This window comes from Oncorhynchus mykiss, chromosome 25, assembly GCF_013265735.2.
Source record: "Oncorhynchus mykiss isolate Arlee chromosome 25, USDA_OmykA_1.1, whole genome shotgun sequence".
Taxonomy (NCBI): Eukaryota; Metazoa; Chordata; class Actinopteri; order Salmoniformes; family Salmonidae; genus Oncorhynchus; species Oncorhynchus mykiss.
The window spans coordinates 24740768-24761137 of NC_048589.1; the positions used below are offsets into that span (position 1 = coordinate 24740768).

The following is a 20370-nucleotide window of genomic DNA, read 5'->3' on the forward strand; positions in this document are numbered from 1 at the left end:
TTTAGAATAAGGCTGTAACATTACAAAATGTGTAAAAGGGAAGGGGTCTGAATACTTTTCCGAATGCACTGTAATCCCAACCCCACTTAATATGTGAATTGTCAGATAGTTACGATTGAAGGAACAGTTTCTCAGGCACGGTGGGTAGAGTGAGTTCTGCAAGGATCCTCCTGTTTCTTCCAGCAACTTTGTCCAGCCAAATGTTGCATGCCTAAAATGAGATGTACTTTTTAGGTTGAGAATTGTTGTAGAGAAATGTTATCAATGGAATCAAAATTGTTGCAATTTGTTAACATTTTGTATTTATCTTAACTTTATTTAACTAGGCATGTCAATTGGGAGTAGAACATTTGAAAAATTACTGCCGATGCCATTAATCAAAAGATACAGTCAGCTCAAAGTATTGGGACAGTGACAATTTTTTGTTGTTTTGCTCTGTACTCCAGCACTTTGGATTTGATACAATGAGGTTAAAGCGCAGACTGTCAGCTTTAATTTGAGAGTATTTGAAATCATATTGTGTGAACCATTTAGAAATTACAGCACTTTTTGTACATAGTCCCCCATTTTAGGGGACCAAAAGTATTGGGCAAATTTGTATTGTGTATTAAAGTAGTGAACATTTTAATATTTGTTCCCATATTCATAGCACAGAATGATTACATAAAGCGTGAGACTCTAGAAACTTGTTTGATCCTGTCACGTTCTAACCTTAGTTATTTTATTGTCTTTGTTTTAGTATGGTCAGGGCGTGAGTTGGGTGGGTTGTCTATGTTCCTTTTTCTATGTTTTGGGATTTCTGTGTTTGGCCTGGTATGGTTCTCAATCAGAGGCAGCTGTTTATCGTTGTCCCTGATTGAGAACCATATTTATGTAGCCTGGTTTCACTTTTGAGTTGTGGGTGATTATTTTCCGTGTTAGTGTTTGTTACCACACGGGACCGTTTCGTTTGTTTCACTTTGTTTCACTTTGTTTCACTTTGTTATTTTGTATTTTTGTAGTGTTCAGTTTGTCTTATTAAAATGGACACTTACCACGCTGTAAATTGGTCCGACCTCTCTTACTCCTCATCAGAGGAAGACGACGAACGTTACAGAATCACCCACCACCAAAGGATCAAGCAGCGTGGTAAGGAGCAGCGCTATCTGGAGTAGGTTACAACCTGGGAGGGATACCGGAGAATGGAGTTGGCACGGCGGTCAAGGAAGCCCGAGAGGCAGCCCCAAAAATATATTGGGGGGCACACGGGGAGTGTGGCACACGGGGAGTGTGGCTAAGTCAGGTAGGAGACCTGAGCCAACTCCCCGTGCTTACCGTGGATAGAGGTGGACCGGGCAGACACCGTGTTATGCCGTGAGGCGCACGGTGTCCCCGGTGTGCAGGCATAGCCCGGTGCGGTACATAGCAGCGCCTCGTATTGCCCGGGCTAGAGTGGGCATCGAGCCAGGTGCCATGAAGCCGGCTCAGCACATCTGGTCTCCAGTGCGTCTCCTCGGGCCGGGGTACATGGCACCAGCCCTACGCATGGTGTCCCCGGTTCGCCAGCACAGCCCAGTGCGGGCTATTCCACCTTGACGCACTGGCCTGGCTACTGGGAGCATTCAGCCAGGTAGGGTTGGGCAGGCTCGGTGCTCGGTCCGGTCTGTCCGGTGCCACCTCCACTGCACCAGAATCCGGTGGCAGCCCCCCACACCAGGCTGTCTCTCCGTCTCCTCCCTACTGATGCTCCCGCCTGTCTAGTGCTGCCAGAATCTCCCTCCAGTCCGGATCTGCCAGAGTCTCCCTCCAGTCCTGAGCTGCCAGAGTCTCCCTCCAGTCCTGAGCTGCCAGAGTCTCCCTCCAGTCCTGAGCTGCCAGAGTCTCCCTCCAGTCCTGAGCTGCCAGAGTCTCCCTCCAGTCCTGAGCTGCCAGAGTCTCCCTCCAGTCCTGAGCTGCCAGAGTCTCCCTCCTGTCCTGAGCTGCCGGAGTCTCCCTCCTGTCCTGAGCTGCCGGAGCCGCCCGTCAGTCAGGAGCTGCCGGAGCCGCCCGTCAGTCAGGAGCTGCCGGAGCCGTCCGTCAGTCAGGAGCTGCCGGAGCCGTCCGTCAGTCAGGAGCTGCCGGAGCCGTCCGTCAGTCAGGAGCTGCCGGAGCCGTCCGTCAGTCAGGAGCTGCCGGAGCCGTCCGTCAGTCAGGAGCTGCCGGAGCCGTCCGTCAGCCAGGAGCTGCCGGAGCCGCTCGTCAGCCAGGAGCTACCGGAGCCGTCCTTCAGCCAGGAGCTGCCAGAATCACCCGTCACGCCGGTGCTGCCGGAATCGCCCTTCTCTCCGGAGCTGCCGGAGTCTCCCGCCTGTCCGGTGCTGCCGGAGTCTCCCGTCCATTCACCCGTGGCTAGGGTCCCCAGTCCGAGGTCGGCGGCGAGGGTCACTGCTCTAAAGAGGCCACGGAGGCGGGCTAAGAGGCGGACAAGGACTATGGTGGAGTGGGGTCCACGTCCCACGCCAGAGCCGCCACCGCGGACAGACACCCACCCAGACCCTCCCCTATAAGTTCAGTGTTTTTCGTCCGGAGTCTGCACCTTTGGTATTTTTGTTATTTCCGTGTTCATTTTAATAAATATGGACACACACCACGCTGCACCTTGGTCCTCACCTTCTTCCACCAACAACGGACGTTACAGATCCATTTTCTATTTGTTTTGGTTGTGTTTCAGATTATTTTGTGCCCAATAGAAATTAAGGATAAATAATGTATTGTGTAATTGGAGTGACTTTTATTGTAAATAAAAATGTAATATATTTCTAAACACTTCTACATGAATGTTGATGCTACCATGATTACGGATAGTCCTGAATGAATCATGAATAATGATAAGTGAGAAAGTTACAGACACACAAATATCATACCTCCCCTCAAAATAAAATAAATGCTAACCTCCCCAGTTATTGTAATGGTGAGCATGTCTTGGGGTATGATATTTGTGCGTCTGTAACTTTCTCACTCATCATTATTCATGATTCATTCAGGACTATCCGTAATCATGGTAGCATCAACATTCATGTAGAAGTGTTTAGAAATATATTACATTTTTATTTACAATAAAAGTCACTCCAATTACACAATACATTATTTATCCTTAATTTCTATTCACAATTCATTCGGAACTAGCTGTAATCACGGTAGCATCCTTATTAATATAGAAGTGATTATTCCCATTACTTTAGAACTCTCTGTATTTTAAAAACACAACTCTTACCTCAATGGCTTTGGTAACAATGTGCCGCACTTTCATATCAGTCTTAGCCACCTTCTGATCTAGTATGTCATCAATGAACTTTTGTAGCGCCCTCTGGTAATCTTCTGTGTTTGGGATGAGTTTTGGGATCTCAGAGTTCAGGTCAGACTTCATCTCCACCTCAAACTTGTTGTCATCTGTATGGGAAAACCACATGTAAGACTTGAATAATTTCTGTTTGTAGTTACATTTAGCAATTGCCTTTGTCAGGTCACACAGTACAGAGAAAAAGCTGTATGACACTTACCATATCTCACAATGACTGTTTGCATGGAGGAAGTCTCTGGAATATTGACTGCCGTCTCTAATTGCATGACTAGACCATCGGTGTTCTTCAGGGTTGCAGTAGCAGAGGCATCTGAACTCAGGGCCGGGATGGTCATCTGGACTTGCAGCATTCCATTTTCCATGGACTCAAGTCTAAGTTAATAAACATTCAAAGAAAGGCATGTTAGTTACAGTATTACCAACCTTGCCAAAATGGTAAAACATAATTCTGGGTTTTCTTTTACCTGGCACGACCAACTAGAGACAACTGTGGAATATTGTGGTTGGTCACATCTAAGGTGATGCCACGTATCTTCTTCCCATTCACATTGCTGTCTGTGACTGCCAGCTTAATCCCTGCCTCAATGTCATAATCAGGGACATGGACTTCAGTGGTCAGAGTGTTCTTGTTCCGGTTGTACTTCAGTGTTGCGGTCGCCTCTGTGGGCTCAGAACCTAATATGAAGAGGACAGATGTGCCTCAATTCATGTTATGTACATTCTATTGGGGTAGCTTTATAATTTGCCAGTCTTAATTTGTTTTTTTTTTTTAAATTGGACACACATACCTGATGCCCTCAGGGTTAGCTTCAGAGAGTCCACTTTCTGGCGTCCCTCCTTACCCTCTCTGAGAGTTTCAGAAGTAATGGCAGCAGTGTATTCTGTTACCTCCTCTGTTGGTTGGATCTCCACAGAAAGCCTAATGAATTGATAGACATGTGTCTCTTAAAGACTATCTTTTGAATCAATAAAATTATGCAGTTGAAATCAAATGTGTTTGGAAATTCTGGCGATGGAATCAACTCTCACCTGCTCTCCCCTGTAAGGGGGTAGTACGGAGCATCATCTGTTGAGCTTGCATTGGTGTAACGCAGTGTTGTGCAGATATTCATACCAGTAAACAGGGGCTGGCATTCAGTGGAGTCTGTCATACCCTCCCCTATCGACGGCACCATCTTAGTCTGGGTGGAGGACAATGACATCAGCTTGTTGCTGGATTTTGAAGAGATGCAGGAAAATAATGACAAAATCTTTAATATTACTTTTTACATAGTAATGCTTAATATAACTGATTCAAGTTGAGGCTGGTTTATGTAAAGTTTTTCTATGTTAAAAGATGATGGCATTTGATACAACTGGATTCTTAAGTCTGTACTGCGATTCACACTGACAACAGTATGTGAGTTACCCTTAACATTCCAATTATATTTAAAAACAATTATTTTAAGTAGACATATGTTAAGTAGAAGTTAGAGTAATTCCCACCTGACACTGAATAGCTGAGTGGTTCCCTTGGGTGCAGGGATGGAGAGTTTGATCTCATTTCTGCTAATGGTGACTTTGGCGTTCAGGGAACTCTCATGGTACATGTTGGTGTGCATCTCAATGCCAGCCACCACAAACTCAGGAATTTGGATGCCCATTTGCGTAATAAACTCCACACCGACAGATGGCATGAAAGACAGCTGCTGCTACAGGTAAGAAAGGCACAATTCACACTTAAAAATAACCTAGGATCCTAAATGAATCATAAAATTTGTTCAAATAGGGTTGGAATACATTCAAAGTCTTCCATAAGGCATATACATTTAATTGAATAGAAACAAAAGAGCAGGCAGCTTACCATGCCAGGGGAGAAGCTCAGACCTCCCTTGGCTCCAGGGGCAAAGACACCAGACAAGGAGAATTTCAGGGGTAAGCCAGATGCGGAGGGCAGATAAAAGCTCTCATCCAGGAAGATATAGTGGGCATAAAGCTCGTTGTCAGTGCTCGACATTAGAGACTGCATGACCTGTGCAAAAATAAAGAGAATAAGGTTAATTGAAACAAAAGGAATTTGGGTCAGTGGAGGCTCCTCAAAAGAGGAAGGGGAGGAACATTCTCCTCAGTGAATTTCATACAAATTAAAATAGTGAAACATTTAAAAAGTTTTCCTTTTTAGATAAAACTATACTAAACATATTCACATCACCAAATAATTGATTAAAACACACTGTTTCGCAATGAAGGTCTACAGTAGCCTCAACAGCCTACTGTAGGGTAGTACCATGGTGTAGCCGGAAGACAGCTAGTTTTCGTCCTCCTCTGGGTACACAAAACCTAGGAGGCTCATGGTTCTAAGCCCCTTCCATAGACTTGCACAGTAATTATGACAACTTTCCGAGGATGTCCTCCAACCTATCAGGGCTCATGCAGCATGAATGGACATGTTGTCCACCCAATCAAAGGATCAGAGACTCAATTTACTACTGAATGATAAGCTACAGCTAACTAGCACTGCAGTGCATGCAATGTGGTGAGTAGTTGACTCAAAGAGAAAGAAAGACAATAGTTGAACAGTTTTGAACAAATTCATTTCATTAAAAATGAAGGAGAAGCGAAAGAGAGAGAGAGAGAGAGAGAGAGAGAGAGAGACATATTTAGTTGTATTTTTTTCACTTGCATTTTTTCTTAGCTAGCGAATGCATCTAGCTAGTTTAGCCTACTCATAGCCGGCTCAAACAGAGAAGGATGCTATGTTAGCTAGCTGGATATGGCTATCCAACACTGGAACTCTTCCAAGTCAATGTAAGATTTTGGATTTATTAATTCATTGCCATCGAGGCCTGCCGGTGTAAGTGCTAAACTGCTTGCTGACTGTACACTGTACCACATGACTGTAGAGGGTTTACTAACACGTTAGTTCTAGTAGGTATGTTGACTAGCTATGACATTAGCTAATATGGTGACAATGATGTAAGCTGTGTGTAGCGGTTAGCGGTTATGATATGAAGGTTTGGCTTGGAAAGGTTTTTTCGTCTGGTCACAGACAGCTGATGTGTTGTGCAATGAAGTCCACAAGCGAAGGGAAAAGGTGAGAGAAGGAGAACGCGTAGATGCTAGAAGTAATTGTAAAATGAGCACAATGATCATGCTGTGAGCTTTGTTTGCGTGTGATAAACATACCTGAATTTATCCAATTGAAACTCTCGTTTGCAACTGTTGGACTAATGATTACACCCTAGGCCTAGATCATCTAGATGCAGGCAAGAGTGTGAAAGGCAGTATTGAATGTCACCTTGATTACTCTAATTTTGCACCTAAGTTGTAAACTTTCATTCATAGGCCAAGTCGTAGCAACCTCATGATAGGTATAGGGAAAATTAGAGTATAATGTAGTAGCCTAAACCTATCGACGTTACGTTGAGCTGGGTGAATGGAATATGAATGACAGTCAGCCAATGTGCTGTAATAGAAATAAGGTATGCTTATAACAAAAAAAAATCGTCCTCCCTCATCTTAAACATCACCGACCGACACTGCTTTTGGTGTGGGTAAGTTCACTTTAACTCAATTAGTGTATGGAGATAATTGAAATCATATTTCCCACTGGGCACAGACATCAATTCAACGTCTATTCCACAATGGTTCTACGTACACTGAATAAAAATACAAATGCAACATGCAACAATTTCTATGAATATACTGAGTTACAGTTCATATATGGAAATCAGTCAATTTAAATTAATCAATTAGGCCCTAATCTATGGATTTCCCATGACTGAGAATACAGATATGCATCTATTGGTCATAGATACCTTAAAAAAAGCAGGGGCATGGATCAGAAAACCAGTTAGTATCTGGTGTGACCACCATCATGCAGCATGACACATCTCCTTTGAGTAGAGTTGATCAGGCTGTTGATTGTGGCCTGTGGAATGTTGTCCCACTCCTCTTCAATGTCTGTGCGAAGTTGCTGGATATTGGTGGGAACTGGAACACGCTGTCGTACACGTCCATTCAGAGCATCCCAAACATCAAACATGCTCAATAGGTGACATGTCTGGTGAGTATGCAGGCCATGGAATTGGGACATTTTCAGCTAACAGGAATTGTGTACAGATCCCTGCGACATGGGGCTGTGCATTATCATGCTGAAACATTATGTCACGTTCTGACCATAGTTCTTGTGTTTTCCTTGTTTTAGTGTTGGTCAGGACGTTAGCTGGGTGGGCATTCTATGTTGTGTGTCTGGTTTGTCTATTTCTATGTTTGGCCTGATATGGTTCTAAATCAGAGGCAGGTGTTAGTCATTGTCTCTGATTGGGAACCATATTTAAGTAGCCTGTTTTGTGTTGGGATTTGTGGGTGGTTATTTCCGTGTCTGTGTTTGTTTTACCACACAGGACTGGTTTCACATTTATTGTTTTGTATATTTGTAGTGTTTTCTCTGTATTCGTCTTTATTAAAGATGTTTAACCCTAACCACGCTGCGTATTAAACAATCCAGCAGGTGAACAAGCCCGATGTGGAGGTCCTGGGTGAGGTTGTGAGGCCGGTTGGACGTACTGCCAAATTCTCTAAAACAACGTTGGAGGTGGCTTATGGTAGAGAAATGAACATTCAATTCTCTGGCAACAGCTCTGGTGCACATTCCTGCAGTCAGCATGCCAATTGAACGCTGACATCCCTACCGGCCAAGCCCTCCCTAACCCGGACGATGCTAGGCCATATGCGTTGCCCCATGGACCTCCCGGTCGCGGCCGGTAACGACAAAGCCTGGGCGCGAATCCATAGTCTCTGGCACAGCTGCCGCTGCAGTACAGCGCCCTTAACCACTGCGCCACCCGGTAGGCCTTTAATCAGCTTCATTCCTTCAGAATGACCTGTTCAGTCAACCATGATTTACCTTAAGAGGCATGATCTTGAAGAACACCTCAGAGTACATGGCTAGGCTCTGGGCCATGTGCTCCATCTCACTGGACTTGATGTATCCAACTTCATTTTCAAGAATCCTTAGGTATGCCATAGCCTCAGGGGAGTCTTGAGAGCGAAGTTCCCTGACAAGCTTTTGGAAGTTCTGTCCAATGTCTCTCATGAGGTCCTGTGGGGCCTGTAAGATATGGAGGATTAAACATGTCCTTAAAAGGCCAAACCAAAAAACTATTCCTTGAACATCAATACATAAAATAATACACTTTTACCTGTCTTTTCCTTCTGTCACTCCTCAAGGGGGGGATCCAGTTCTCCAGCACCTGCTTGACCGAGTCTGGCATCTTGTGACCCGCCCAGTACATGGCCTTAGAGATCGAGTCAGGGAAGAAACCCTGCTCTCCAAAAAGGGCCTCAAGTCTCGCTTCAAATCCATTACCTTCAATACCAACCTTAAAAAAAGAAGTGAGAATATGTTATAAAACTTAAAAAACACAAAGGGGAGACAAGATATCAATGTAATCACACCAATATAGATGCAATTATTCTTTGAAATAATATGCATTTAAAGAAAATGTTTCATTTATTAGATAAATACACTTTTTGTATCATATTTACCAAATAAGTTTCTAAAGTATTTTCAAACATTACCTCTAACATGTCACTATTGTACCCAAAGGCTTTGAGGGTGGTCTCCAGCAGGACTTCCTTTGGCAGGGAGTCAGTGGAATCAAAGATCATGTTGCCCTTCATGGAGCCCATGGCAGTGTCCATTTTGTAGTTGCGGGACATTGTGGTGAAAGGGTTAGCAGGATGCTGATGGTTTTGCAATGCCTCCTCGATATACTGTCTTATTCTTGAGGAAAAGAGAGAGCGCTTTTCAGAACCCACAACTTGTTTGTGTTGCACAAGTGATTATGGGGATTGGGAAAATAAAGGGTATTATTTTGTTGCTGTGATTCTATTGAACACAATCATGTCCATGATTTTGTAGCTGGACAGACATGAAAAATATAACTAAATGAAGATGATTTTCTTACACAGGTGTCAAAAACATATACAGTAGGAGATGCAGAAAACAACGACACCTTCTACCACTGTGATCAAACATATTAAGTTAACCTTGCAAACTACGTATATAAACGAATAGGGAGTGACTGAACATATCATACAGAAAACAGTCACTTACTGCTGCGTTTTGGGATCATCAGAGTGCCGGATGTTGTCAAGGTGGGAGGCCACAAAGCTCCTGACCTGTGGGTTCTGCTTGTCATTCAGCGTGGTGATCACCTTGCTAAGGAGTGCATCGTCAGGACTCTTCATAAGCATCAGATAAGCTGCCACACGTTTCTGGACGGGGTTCTCAGCATCCTGGTACACCTCCAAGAGACTTTCTCTGACCTGTCATTCACAGCACAAACCTTTTAGCTTATTAGTACAGATTGTTATTGATAGGATTATGAACAGTGTGCTAAGTAATAAAAGTATATAACTGAAGAGAACTCAAAGAAGAACGTTGAGAATTTATTGAGTAGGTTTAGGTGGTGGGTATGGTGGTGGGCTTTGAATCACCTCCTGGTCGATGTCCATGAGTCTGAAGGCCTGAATTGCTGCCTTCTGGACAGATAGAGAAGCCCCCTTCTGCACACAGTTCATGAGGGACTTCTTCAAGCCCAGACCGACATCACCGGTAGATTTCATAGCTTTACCCATAACACCTACTACCTGGAATATGTTTGTGAAAGAATTAAGTTGCAAGGTGCAATACTGACTAGCTGTATATGTATGTTAGATATACAACAACACAATACTTAAAACAATACTTTTAATATTGCGTATAAGCAGTTGTATACCCTTAGTGTCAGGAAAGTCATATCCTCATTCCCTGAGCAGTCTCCCAACATGGTATCCATGAACTCTTTCACATCTTTGACCTCAGCGGTGGGATGTCCTGGGTGGAACCTGCAGATGAGTGTTGGGAATATGTTAACAGTGCTGAATTGTGTTGTGACTAGGGTTACAACATTTTGGGCACTTTCAATAAATTCCCTGGTTGTCTTGAAATCCCGGTTGGAGGAGTATAAGCATTAAGCAAGAAATCTGTAATTCTCCAACCAGGATTTCGGGAAAACCAGAGAATTTATTGAAAGTTTTGCAACCCTAGTTGTGATGGTAATTATTGCCCTATGGTGGTTAGCTTCAACAATTAATTGAATAAAAAAATCTAAAAAGTTACAAAGCTGTTATGGTTACAGTCAAATAAACTTCAACGATAGTCCCCCCTCCCAAAAAAAGGCAATTGATGAGATATCGATGATTTCAGTTATTTTGAGGTAGAGTAAAAATAGTAAAGAGTGTAATTTCACTTACTTCTTGACTGTGTTTGCCAGAGCGTACATAATGGCTTTGCTCTGCCTGTGTTGGGCCACACTGAGCATATCTCTGACCCGGTGGGAATCAGGGCTCGACTGGAGGCTAAGGGCGTACACAAAGGCATCCCCCTCCACAGCGTTGCTGTCCATCGTCCTGATGACTTGGAGGATGGCACTGGTGCACTCTGGTGTTCCACACTGGGCCAGGGCCTGCCAGGTCAGCATACCACCCTCCACCATCATCTCTTCCACAGCCGGGCTCAGTGTCTCGTTCTTTAGAGCACGGAGCTTGGAGACCAGTTTCTGGAAGAGACCTGGCCTCCTCTGGCCCTGGTCAGTGCTTGACAGACCGCTGAGGTCTCGCAGCGTGCTCAGCACAGCTTCTTTGGTCTGAGTAGGAGCCTTGTCCTCTGGGTACTCCATGCGAAGGGGTTGAATGCGGCTGGTTTCAACCTCTACGTCAACGTACAGGGAGAAAAGAACAGGTATGGAAAATCCTTCAAGAAGTTCCCTTCAACTCATGTTATCTGCTTAATAATTGACACTTTACTTGACATATAATGGCCAAACGACAGGGTCAGGACCCAAGCCAAATGAGCTGAATTTAATGTTATAAACTGACAGCTTTCATGGTATCAATATGTAATTGTTAACACAATGCTATGCAGCTCTTATAACAAGGGGATATTTTTAGCAAGAGAAATCACAGATCGCAACAAACACAACACTCACACTTCCTGATAGTACAGTACATGCCTTCATGTTCCTTACCAACGACTCTGTTGTTGATCTTTGCTGAGTCTTTCAAGGTCAGGCTCTGTGTCACCACAGATGATATTCCACTATTCCTGCAGATGGGTAAAAATTGGCTTTACTGAAATCAATTCAAATATTTTTGTAACACGCACAATTTAAGGTTGAATATTTTCCAGTGATAATTACAAGAAATGACCGGGATTCAGGTATTCCCGTTGTGACGACCCTCCCACTCTGTCTGCCGTATTCTCTCTTTGTTCTTGTTTCCTTATTAGGATGCCGGTGGGCGGAGTTGGGAGGGTCGTCAGCTACATGGGAAACACTTGGGCCCGGTGTGTCCCAGGATAAATACACCAATTCCCCATTCATGGAGGAGACTTTCTCCATGCAGACACCTTTCTAGATTTTGTTGTGTTTCTTGGTGTTTTTTTTGATTGTTTGCTTTGGCATTTTTCAACACCCATATCACATTCATGCATGCAAAACACTTAAAAAAAAAAAAACGTTTTCCTCCCCAATTTGTAATTACAGTCTAGTCCCATTGCTGCAACTCCTCTATGGAATCAGGAGAGGCGAAGGTCGAGAGCCATGTGTCCATGAAACACGACCCTGCCAAGCCGCACTGCTCACTTAACCTGGAAGCCAGCCGCACCAATGTGTTGGAGGAAACGCCGTACAACTAGCATTTGAAGTCAGTGTGCATGTGTCCGGCCCGCCACAAGGAAAGGAGTCGCTAGAGCATGATGGGACAAGGACATCCCGGCCAGTTAAAACCTCCACTAACCAGGGCAACGCTGGGACAATTGTGCGCTGCATCATTGGTCTCCCGATTGCGTCTGGCTGCGACACAGCCTGGGATTGAACCCGGGTCTGTAGTGACACCTCCAGCACTGTCTTAGACCGCTGCGCCACTCGGGAGGCAATGTAGCCTAGTTTTAATGTAGTCTTATGAAGCACTGATGGCCGATTAGTAAAATATTATGAGGTCTAGTGAAAATGACATTTGTTTTAGTATATCTTTGACTGAAAGATGTCAGACAGCTTTTCTCTTGTCCTTTTTCTCTTCCCTGGCTTGCACCTGGCAATTGGGGAGTTGGGGGAGGTTGTGGCTGTTTTTACTTGATGATAATACACTTATTGTGGTAACTTTGTCCCAGGGAACATGAGATTCTCCGCTATACAAACAGATAAGCTAAGCAGGCCTAGGGTAGCAGAGGAGAATCATGGATATTGCAGTTGATAAATTGTCCGTGAATCTGACCAGTATCCCACCGTGAGCTCACTTTTGTTAGCATAGGCCTAACATCATGAAACAAAATTGCAAATGTCTATTTCCTCAAGCGCATTTGTGGACACAGTGTATCTGCCATTTTGTGATTAGCAACAGTTTATATTTTGAGTCTCTGCCAGTGCCACACATTAGTTTGGAAATTTTAACGTATGGATATTGAGATTGGACATTGTCTACTGTAACTGCGTCGAGAGGTCGAGTGTAGCCTGCACACTTAGTAAGCAATTATATTTACAGAAACCATGCAAGTAGCTATCACACTAAAAATACATTTTTCTATATAGTGCCAAATAAGGGTTATTTGGCTTGTAAAGATAGCATATCCTTTTAGGTGCTAAATTGAACCCTTTTTGAAGCTTCTATAAAGAACCATGCTCATACAGTTCTAAATGGAACCATGATGGTGCTATAGAGAACTTGTTCCCAAAAAATAACTATTAAAAAAAGGTTCTATTTATCACCAAAAAGGGTTCCGCTATCGTTACATCCATTTTTACCTCTGTACAGAACCCTTTTCAAATGTTCTTTATCAAATCAAATGTTATTTGTCACATGCGCCAAATACAACAGGTGTAGGTAGACCTTACAGTGAAATGCTTACTTACAAGCCTTTAACCAACAATGCAGTTTTAAGAAAAATAAGTGTGAAGTGCGGTAGCAAAGAGAACAGTCTATGACTGCGGTCCAAACACTTAAAATATACATCCTATCCCCTCAGCCCTCAAATGACATGGTTAAAGTATGGTTAAAATTCCATAGTTTTTATTGTTGTGTTAATTGACAAGTTGAATCAGGTGTGCTAGCTCTGGAATGGCTGGGGGTCCCTGAGGAGAGGTTTGAGAACCTGATTTAGACATCAGTTCTCAATTGACGCAAGGCCATATATGAGTCTTTCACAAGACACCATCACTGGACATAATCACATTTAACATGTAATGGCATAGCACAACAGATTAGATAAACTGGAATGACACTCATTCACTGTTGCACAAAAAGAGCTGTGAGCAAACCACCACTGTGAACGCAAAGAACCATTGAAAGGCTCAAAGGGTTCTTTGAGTCATTATAGTTCCACACAGAACCCTCACCCTTTTCAAAGAACCCTTGAGGAACACTCTTTTCTTAGTTTGTAAGGGATGTTTTCTATTGGGGACTTCATTTTGAGTAAATATGGTAAGCTGCTAGCATTGTGATGACTGGACTAATGTATGAATGAAGCCAGCGAGTTGATATGTTGCAAGTGCATAGTTTGTATTTCTGCATCTAAGCTAATATGCCCTTTTCGTTCTCTGCATATTCTCTCACCAGTTGTGATATGTTGGGGGATTCTTGGGGAGGGTAGGCTATGGCCATCTTTTTTTAGTGCTGATCTGATGTAGAATGTAGGCCTACTTGGTGTTTCCAATGGCATGGTAGAAGAACCCCTCACACGTAGCGCTTTGAATTAATGGCGACTTTGCGTAATAGGCCCACAGTAGGCTACAACCACACACACACACACACACACACACACACACACACACACACACACACACACACACTGTGTTGATTGATCATGCCATTATTTATCTCGGGAAACGAGAATGGGTTTGGGTGGGAAATCTTGGTAACCCAGTTCCCGCAATTAAACCCTAGCACACACACGCACACTTGCACACCGCACATACACATAAATGTTTGTCGGTGACTTACTCATGTGAGAAGGGCAGAAAGATGTGCTTTTCTGTGCACACAGCATTGGTCATATGCTTTCTCCTGTTGTCAAACTGATAGTTGCAGTCCTGAGTACTACTGATGAGCTTGGACAAAGGACCATGCTGAAGAAAGAGTGATAGCCATATAATGACATTATTACCTTTTTTAAATTTCCTGAAAATCTCACTTTTGAAGTTATAAGAAAAGACACATATCTATCAAAATGGCTGTATGGTTTGTTCAGGACTTCCTTGAAATGTCATATATTTTATAGACTATAATTGCTCTAAAATAACATCATATAATATGTTTTATGTCACTTTTAGCAGTCACTTTGAGAGCAAACATTTTTGTACAGGTGTAGGATTTTAATTTGATCACCCTGTTGTTGCAGGAAATATTGTAGTGTATTCAAGGTTAAAAAAAAGGCTTCTAAAGTTTGTAATTTTCACTTGTATCAACCCCTACAAAAATGTTCATTAATTATAATCCACACAATATTTCACATTTCCTGTTGCTGATTATTTTTCTACTGTGAGAAACTGGTCAAATTAAGATCCTATAACTGTATGGGTGGACCCAGAGGGAATCCACAACATTTTCAACACAGTGTACAGGTTTAATGTTTTTGAAGTCAGGTCTCACCAGGCTTGGGAGGAGGGCCAGGGGGCTGCTGGGGAGCTTCATTCTGCGGAACTGATCACACTGAGACAGATCTCTGGTGAGGGTCACATCTGTATCAATGTCCTTCCTGGAGTTGACCGTGTAGTCAGTCTTGCACAGGCCATGCACAGTGTTCTAATGAGGAAAGGGAAAAATATACATCAATATTTCCCACACTTTCCCTCAGTGCAATCGTGCACTTCTAAGAATCACCTGACCTACCATAATGTCGTTGCTCTCCTCCATGACAGGGACGTTGAGTGCGGAGATGATACCCCTCTTGATGTTCAGGATGTTGACAGGCTCATCTGGCTCTGGGTAGAGGCGTATCCCGACGACCGGCTCCCATGTGATTTTCAGAGGGTTCCTGAATACAAACGGCACACCAGACAATAAGTCAACATTGTCAAATTAATTATAGTTGATCTGTTCTTTCACTGGACTAATAATAATAGACTAATAAATAGTGTTATTCATTTTACAAGTGAAAAATGATTGAAATGGTTAAAAAATGATGGAAAGTGATGGAGAACATTTTATGTTCAAATCATCAAATTGACAATACATGTTTTATCTTTATGGTAAATGTTTCCACTGACTTCTCCATAGCAGCCTGGAAGGCATCAGCTCCTGCGGCCTGTCTATACACAGGCTCTCCCTGAGGGTCGATGACCGAAACCTCACTGAGAGCACAGTTCGCTGTGTGAAGAACGAAGCTGCATTCTTGTGGGACTTCGAGTTCAACCTAAACGAGGAGGATAATAACAAGAGAGGTGAAGCAAACAGAGAGAGGGAGGGGCAGTAAGATAAGAGCTCCCCCGTTTACCAGGAGAAACAATAAAAAGTGGAGCCACAAAAACAAACAGACATACCTGACATGTGACTTTGGGGCCATTACTGAGTTTGGATGTACCAGTCACACCATTTTTGCTCTCTGTTGTGTATTGGTACACATATTTCTTAAAGGTCTTAAACCTTGCTGACACTGGAGATCACAAATAATAGGCAAATCAATTTGAATAATGTCACTGAATGTACAAGTATTATATCAAGTATTATAAAATGTATATCAATACTTCTAATATACTAGCTACTAGCCACTGGCTACGTTTTAGATGTACAGTACCAGTCAAAATTTTGGACTCACCTACACATTCCAGGGTTTTTCTCTATTTTACTATTTTCTACACTATAAAATAACAGTGAAGACATCAAAACTATAAAATGACACATGTGTAATCATGTAGTAACCAAGAAAGTGTTAAACAAATCAAAATATATTTTATATTTGAGATTCTTCAAAGTAGCCACCCTTTGCTTTGATGACAGCTTCACACACTCCTGGCATTCTCTCAACCAGCATTATGAGGTAGTTGCCTGGAATGCATTTCAATTAACTGGTGTGCCCTGGTAAAAGTTAATTTGTGGAATTTCTTTCCTTCTTAATCCATTTGAGCCAATCAGTTGTGTTATGATAATGTAGGGGTGGTATACAGAAGATAGCCTTAATTGGTAAAAGACCGAGTCCATACTATGGAAAGAATAGCTCAAATAAGCAAAGCAAAATGACAGTCCATCATTACTTTAAGACATGTAGGTAAGTCAATGTGGAAAGTTTCAAGAACTTTGAAAGTTTCTTCAAGTGCAGTCCCAAAAAACATCAAGTGCATTGGCTCTCATGAGGACCGCCACAGGAAAGGAAGACCCAGAGTTACCTCTGCTGCAGAGGATACATTCATTAGAGTTACCAGCCTCAGAAATTGCAGCACAAATAAATGCTTCACAGAGTTCAAGTAACAGACACATCTCAACATCAACTGTTCAGAGGGCACTTCGTGAATCAGGCCTTCATGGTCGAATTTCTGCAAAGAAACCACTACTAAAGGACACCAATAATAAGATAGACTTGCTTGGACAAAGAAACACAAGCAATGGACATTAGATCAGTGTAAATCTGTCCTTTGGTTAGATGAGTCCAAAGTTGAGATCTTTGGATCCAACCGCCGTGTCTTTGTGAGACATAGAGTAGGTGAACGGATGATCTCTCCATGTGTGGTTCCCACCGTGAAGCATGGAGGAGGTGTGATAATGTGGCGGTGCCTTGCTGGTGACACTGTCTAGGATTTATTTAGAAATCAAAGCACACTTAACCAGCATGGCTAGCACAGCATTCTGCTGTGATACGCCATCCCATCTGGTTTGTGCTTAGTGGGGCTATCATTTGTTTTTCAACAGAACAGTGACCCAAAACACACCTCCAGGCTGTGTAAGGACTATTTGACCAAGGAGAGTGATGAAGTGCTGCATTAGATGACCTGGCCTCCACAATCACCCGACGTCAACCCAATTGAGATGGTATTGGATGAGTTGGACTGCAGCGTGAACGAAAAACAGCTATCAAGTGCTCAGCAAATATGGGAACTCCTTCAAGACTGTTGGAAAAGCATTTCTCGTGATGCTGGTTGAGAGAATGCCAAGGCTGTTCAAAGCTGTCATCAAGGCAAAGGGTGGCTTCTTTTAAGAATCTCAAATCTCAAATATATTTTGATTGGTTTTAACACTTTTTTGGTTACTACATAATTCCATATGTGTAATTTCATAGTTGTGATGTCTTCACTATTATTCTACAATGTAGAATATAGTAAAAAAAATAAAAATAAAAAGTTTGAATGAGTACGTGTGTCCAAACTTTTCACTGGTACTGTACTTCTACATAATGCAAAACAAAACATCATTTTTTTAAATGAAGAAAAAAAAAGAGAAGGGTTTTCCCTTAATTAAGTCAATATTTTTTACACAACATCCTGGGTTCACAGTCGAAGTTCCAAGTCACCACTTGAACTCTGGACCTTTACTGAGTAAATGGAAATTCTCTTAGTGAATAACATCAATTGTACAAATCATGAACATCATGGCGCAAGAGTTCAGATCCAGCCATGTTATCTCTGTTATCTCCAGTTCCACTAAAACTCAAAAACCAGGACAGGCATCGATCTAAAAGCATGTATTTACTGAATGTAAGATTAACAGTTCAAGTAAATTCTTAGAGACTTACATGGGCATGATGACATCTGTTCATCAGCATTTTCACTGCCTTTCTCTAAAAAGCAAATAAAAGAGTCCTAATTTTTGTGAAAAATGTTACATTGGTGTAGCATTTATTTATACTGAACAAAATATAAATGCAACATGCAACAATTTCAAAAATGTGACTAAGTTACATTTCATACAAGGATATCAGTCAATGAAAATAAAATCATTAGGCACTAATTTACAGATTTCACATGACTGGGAATATAGATATGCACGTGTGACCACCATTTGCCTCATGTTGTGTGACACATCTCATTCGCATAGAGTTGATCAGGCTGTTGATTGTGGCCTGTGGAATGTTGTCCCACACCTCTTCGATGGCTATGCGAAGTTGCTGGATATTGGCGGATACTGGAACAGGATGTCGAACATGTCAATCCAGAGCATCCCCAACATGCTCAATGGGTGACATGTCTGGTGACTATGCAGGCCATGGAAGAACTGGGACATTTTCAGCTTCCAGGAATTGTGTATAGATCTTGCAGCAAACCGCTCACTCGAACAATGCCAAACAAGTGGTCTGCGGTTGTGATGCCGGTTGGACATACTGCCAAATTCTTTAAAATGACGTTGGAGGGGGCTTATGGTAGAGACATTAACATTTAATTCTCTAGCAACAGCTCTGGTGGACATTCCTGCAGTCAGCATGCCAATTGCACGCTCCCTCAAAACTTGAGACATCTGTGTCATTGTGTTGTGTGACAATCCTGCACATTGTAGAGCAGCCTTTTATTGTCCCCATCACAAGGCGCACCTGCGTAATGATCATGCTGTTTAATAAGCTTTTTAATGTGCCACACCTGTCAGGTGGATGGATTATCTTGGCAAAGGAGAAATGCTCACTAACAGGGATGTAAACAAATTTGTGCACAACATTTGAGAGAAATAAGCGTTTTGTGCGTATTTACAATTTCTGGGATCTTTTATTTCAGCTCATGAAACATGGGACCAACACTTGACATGTTGTTTTTATATTTTTGTTCAGTATACTTTGCTACATTGAATCTGTGTAAATGTCAGACATGCAGTTGAGCATACATTTTTAGACATATATTTTTCAAACTATCCAAAATAATTTAATGTCATTAATTAAAGTAGATTGTAGTATAGAATATAATTATTTTCCTAATATATTACTAAAATATGTATCTTCCTATATTGACTAAATAAAATGCAAGTGATGAATAGTTTTCACTATCTTATGAAAATCGGAGAGTAATAAAAGATAAAAACTTACGAGCAAAGACATTGGTGCTCAGAAGAAGTAATAGCCAGATCTTGGGGTCCCCCATGATGGGCGCTCAACAACAAAAAAAGCTCTGTCCCTTATGTTGGGTTGAGCTCTCTCTCAACCGTAACTGATTCACTAACCACAGGACCTAGATTGTTTATAATGTCTCCCCATATCTCTCCTAGTCCCTCCCAAAGACAGCCCAACTGAGAGCTATGGTAGATAAATCAATGTTGCAAATGTTGTGGCCAATCCAAAGGTCATCAACTTTGATTAGTTGAACAAAGGAGAAAATTGTCACTATTCTAGAATATGTGAATTGCACATTTGTCAGTACTGATTATCCCGTTTAGCAATTGTTTTGGATCAAAATATCATTGTCTCCTGTTTTGTTTCTCAGGGATCTACTGTCCTGTAGCAACTTGCAACAACTACCAGTTGCACATTATGTAGGTCAGTATACTGTATGAGGAATTATAGCTATGCCATAATCCATGTATAGCTTTTAGAAAAGTTGGAGAAGGTTTTCGTACATTATTTAAATTACGCAAAAGTCTAATATAGAGATGCACACTGAACAGTAGGATTTGGTATATACAGTATCAGTTAAAAGTTTGGACACACTTACTCATTCCACGGTTTCTCTTTATTTTACTATTTTCTATATTGTAGAATAATAGTGAAGACATCAAAACTGAAATAACACACATGGAATCATGTAGTAACCAAAGAAGTGTTAAACAAATCAAAATAAATTGTATATTTGAGATTTTTCAATGTAGCCACCCTTCAATTAACAGGTGTGCCTTGTTAAAAGTTAATTTGTGGAATTTCTTTCCTTCTTAATGCGTTTGAGCCAATCAGTTGTGTTGTGACAAGGTAGGTGTTACGGTTTTCTTCCGATGAAGGAGAGGAGGACCAAAATGCAGCGTGGTAATTTTCATACATGTTTAATAATGAATAAACACGAATAATACAAAAACAAGAAAACCGAAACAGCCTATATTGGTGCAAACTAACACAGAGACAGGAACAATCA

The 20370-nt window shown here is 42.1% G+C and overlaps 1 protein-coding gene across 1 annotated transcript in view; it reads right to left on the reverse strand.

The window, feature by feature from the left end:
- The window catches only part of apoba (apolipoprotein Ba), a 37586-nt gene extending 18113 nt beyond the window's left edge, over positions 1–19473 (reverse strand). The window contains exons 1-23 of the mRNA XM_021585085.2: positions 19338–19473; positions 18063–18107; positions 15880–15992; positions 15607–15752; positions 15230–15374; positions 14990–15142; positions 14342–14466; positions 11374–11450; positions 10601–11057; positions 10084–10192; positions 9803–9955; positions 9420–9631; positions 8882–9086; positions 8503–8682; positions 8208–8411; positions 5163–5330; positions 4805–5010; positions 4349–4531; positions 4108–4238; positions 3784–3994; positions 3519–3691; positions 3233–3408; positions 114–211 (exon numbers count right to left, since the gene is read on the reverse strand). Of these exons, the coding sequence (XP_021440760.2) occupies positions 114–211; positions 3233–3408; positions 3519–3691; positions 3784–3994; positions 4108–4238; positions 4349–4531; positions 4805–5010; positions 5163–5330; positions 8208–8411; positions 8503–8682; positions 8882–9086; positions 9420–9631; positions 9803–9955; positions 10084–10192; positions 10601–11057; positions 11374–11450; positions 14342–14466; positions 14990–15142; positions 15230–15374; positions 15607–15752; positions 15880–15992; positions 18063–18107; positions 19338–19392 (3725 nt within the window). The 5' untranslated portion in view covers positions 19393–19473. The remainder of the gene's footprint in view (positions 1–113; positions 212–3232; positions 3409–3518; positions 3692–3783; positions 3995–4107; positions 4239–4348; positions 4532–4804; positions 5011–5162; positions 5331–8207; positions 8412–8502; positions 8683–8881; positions 9087–9419; positions 9632–9802; positions 9956–10083; positions 10193–10600; positions 11058–11373; positions 11451–14341; positions 14467–14989; positions 15143–15229; positions 15375–15606; positions 15753–15879; positions 15993–18062; positions 18108–19337) is intronic.
- Between the last annotated feature and the right edge of the window lie 897 nt (positions 19474–20370).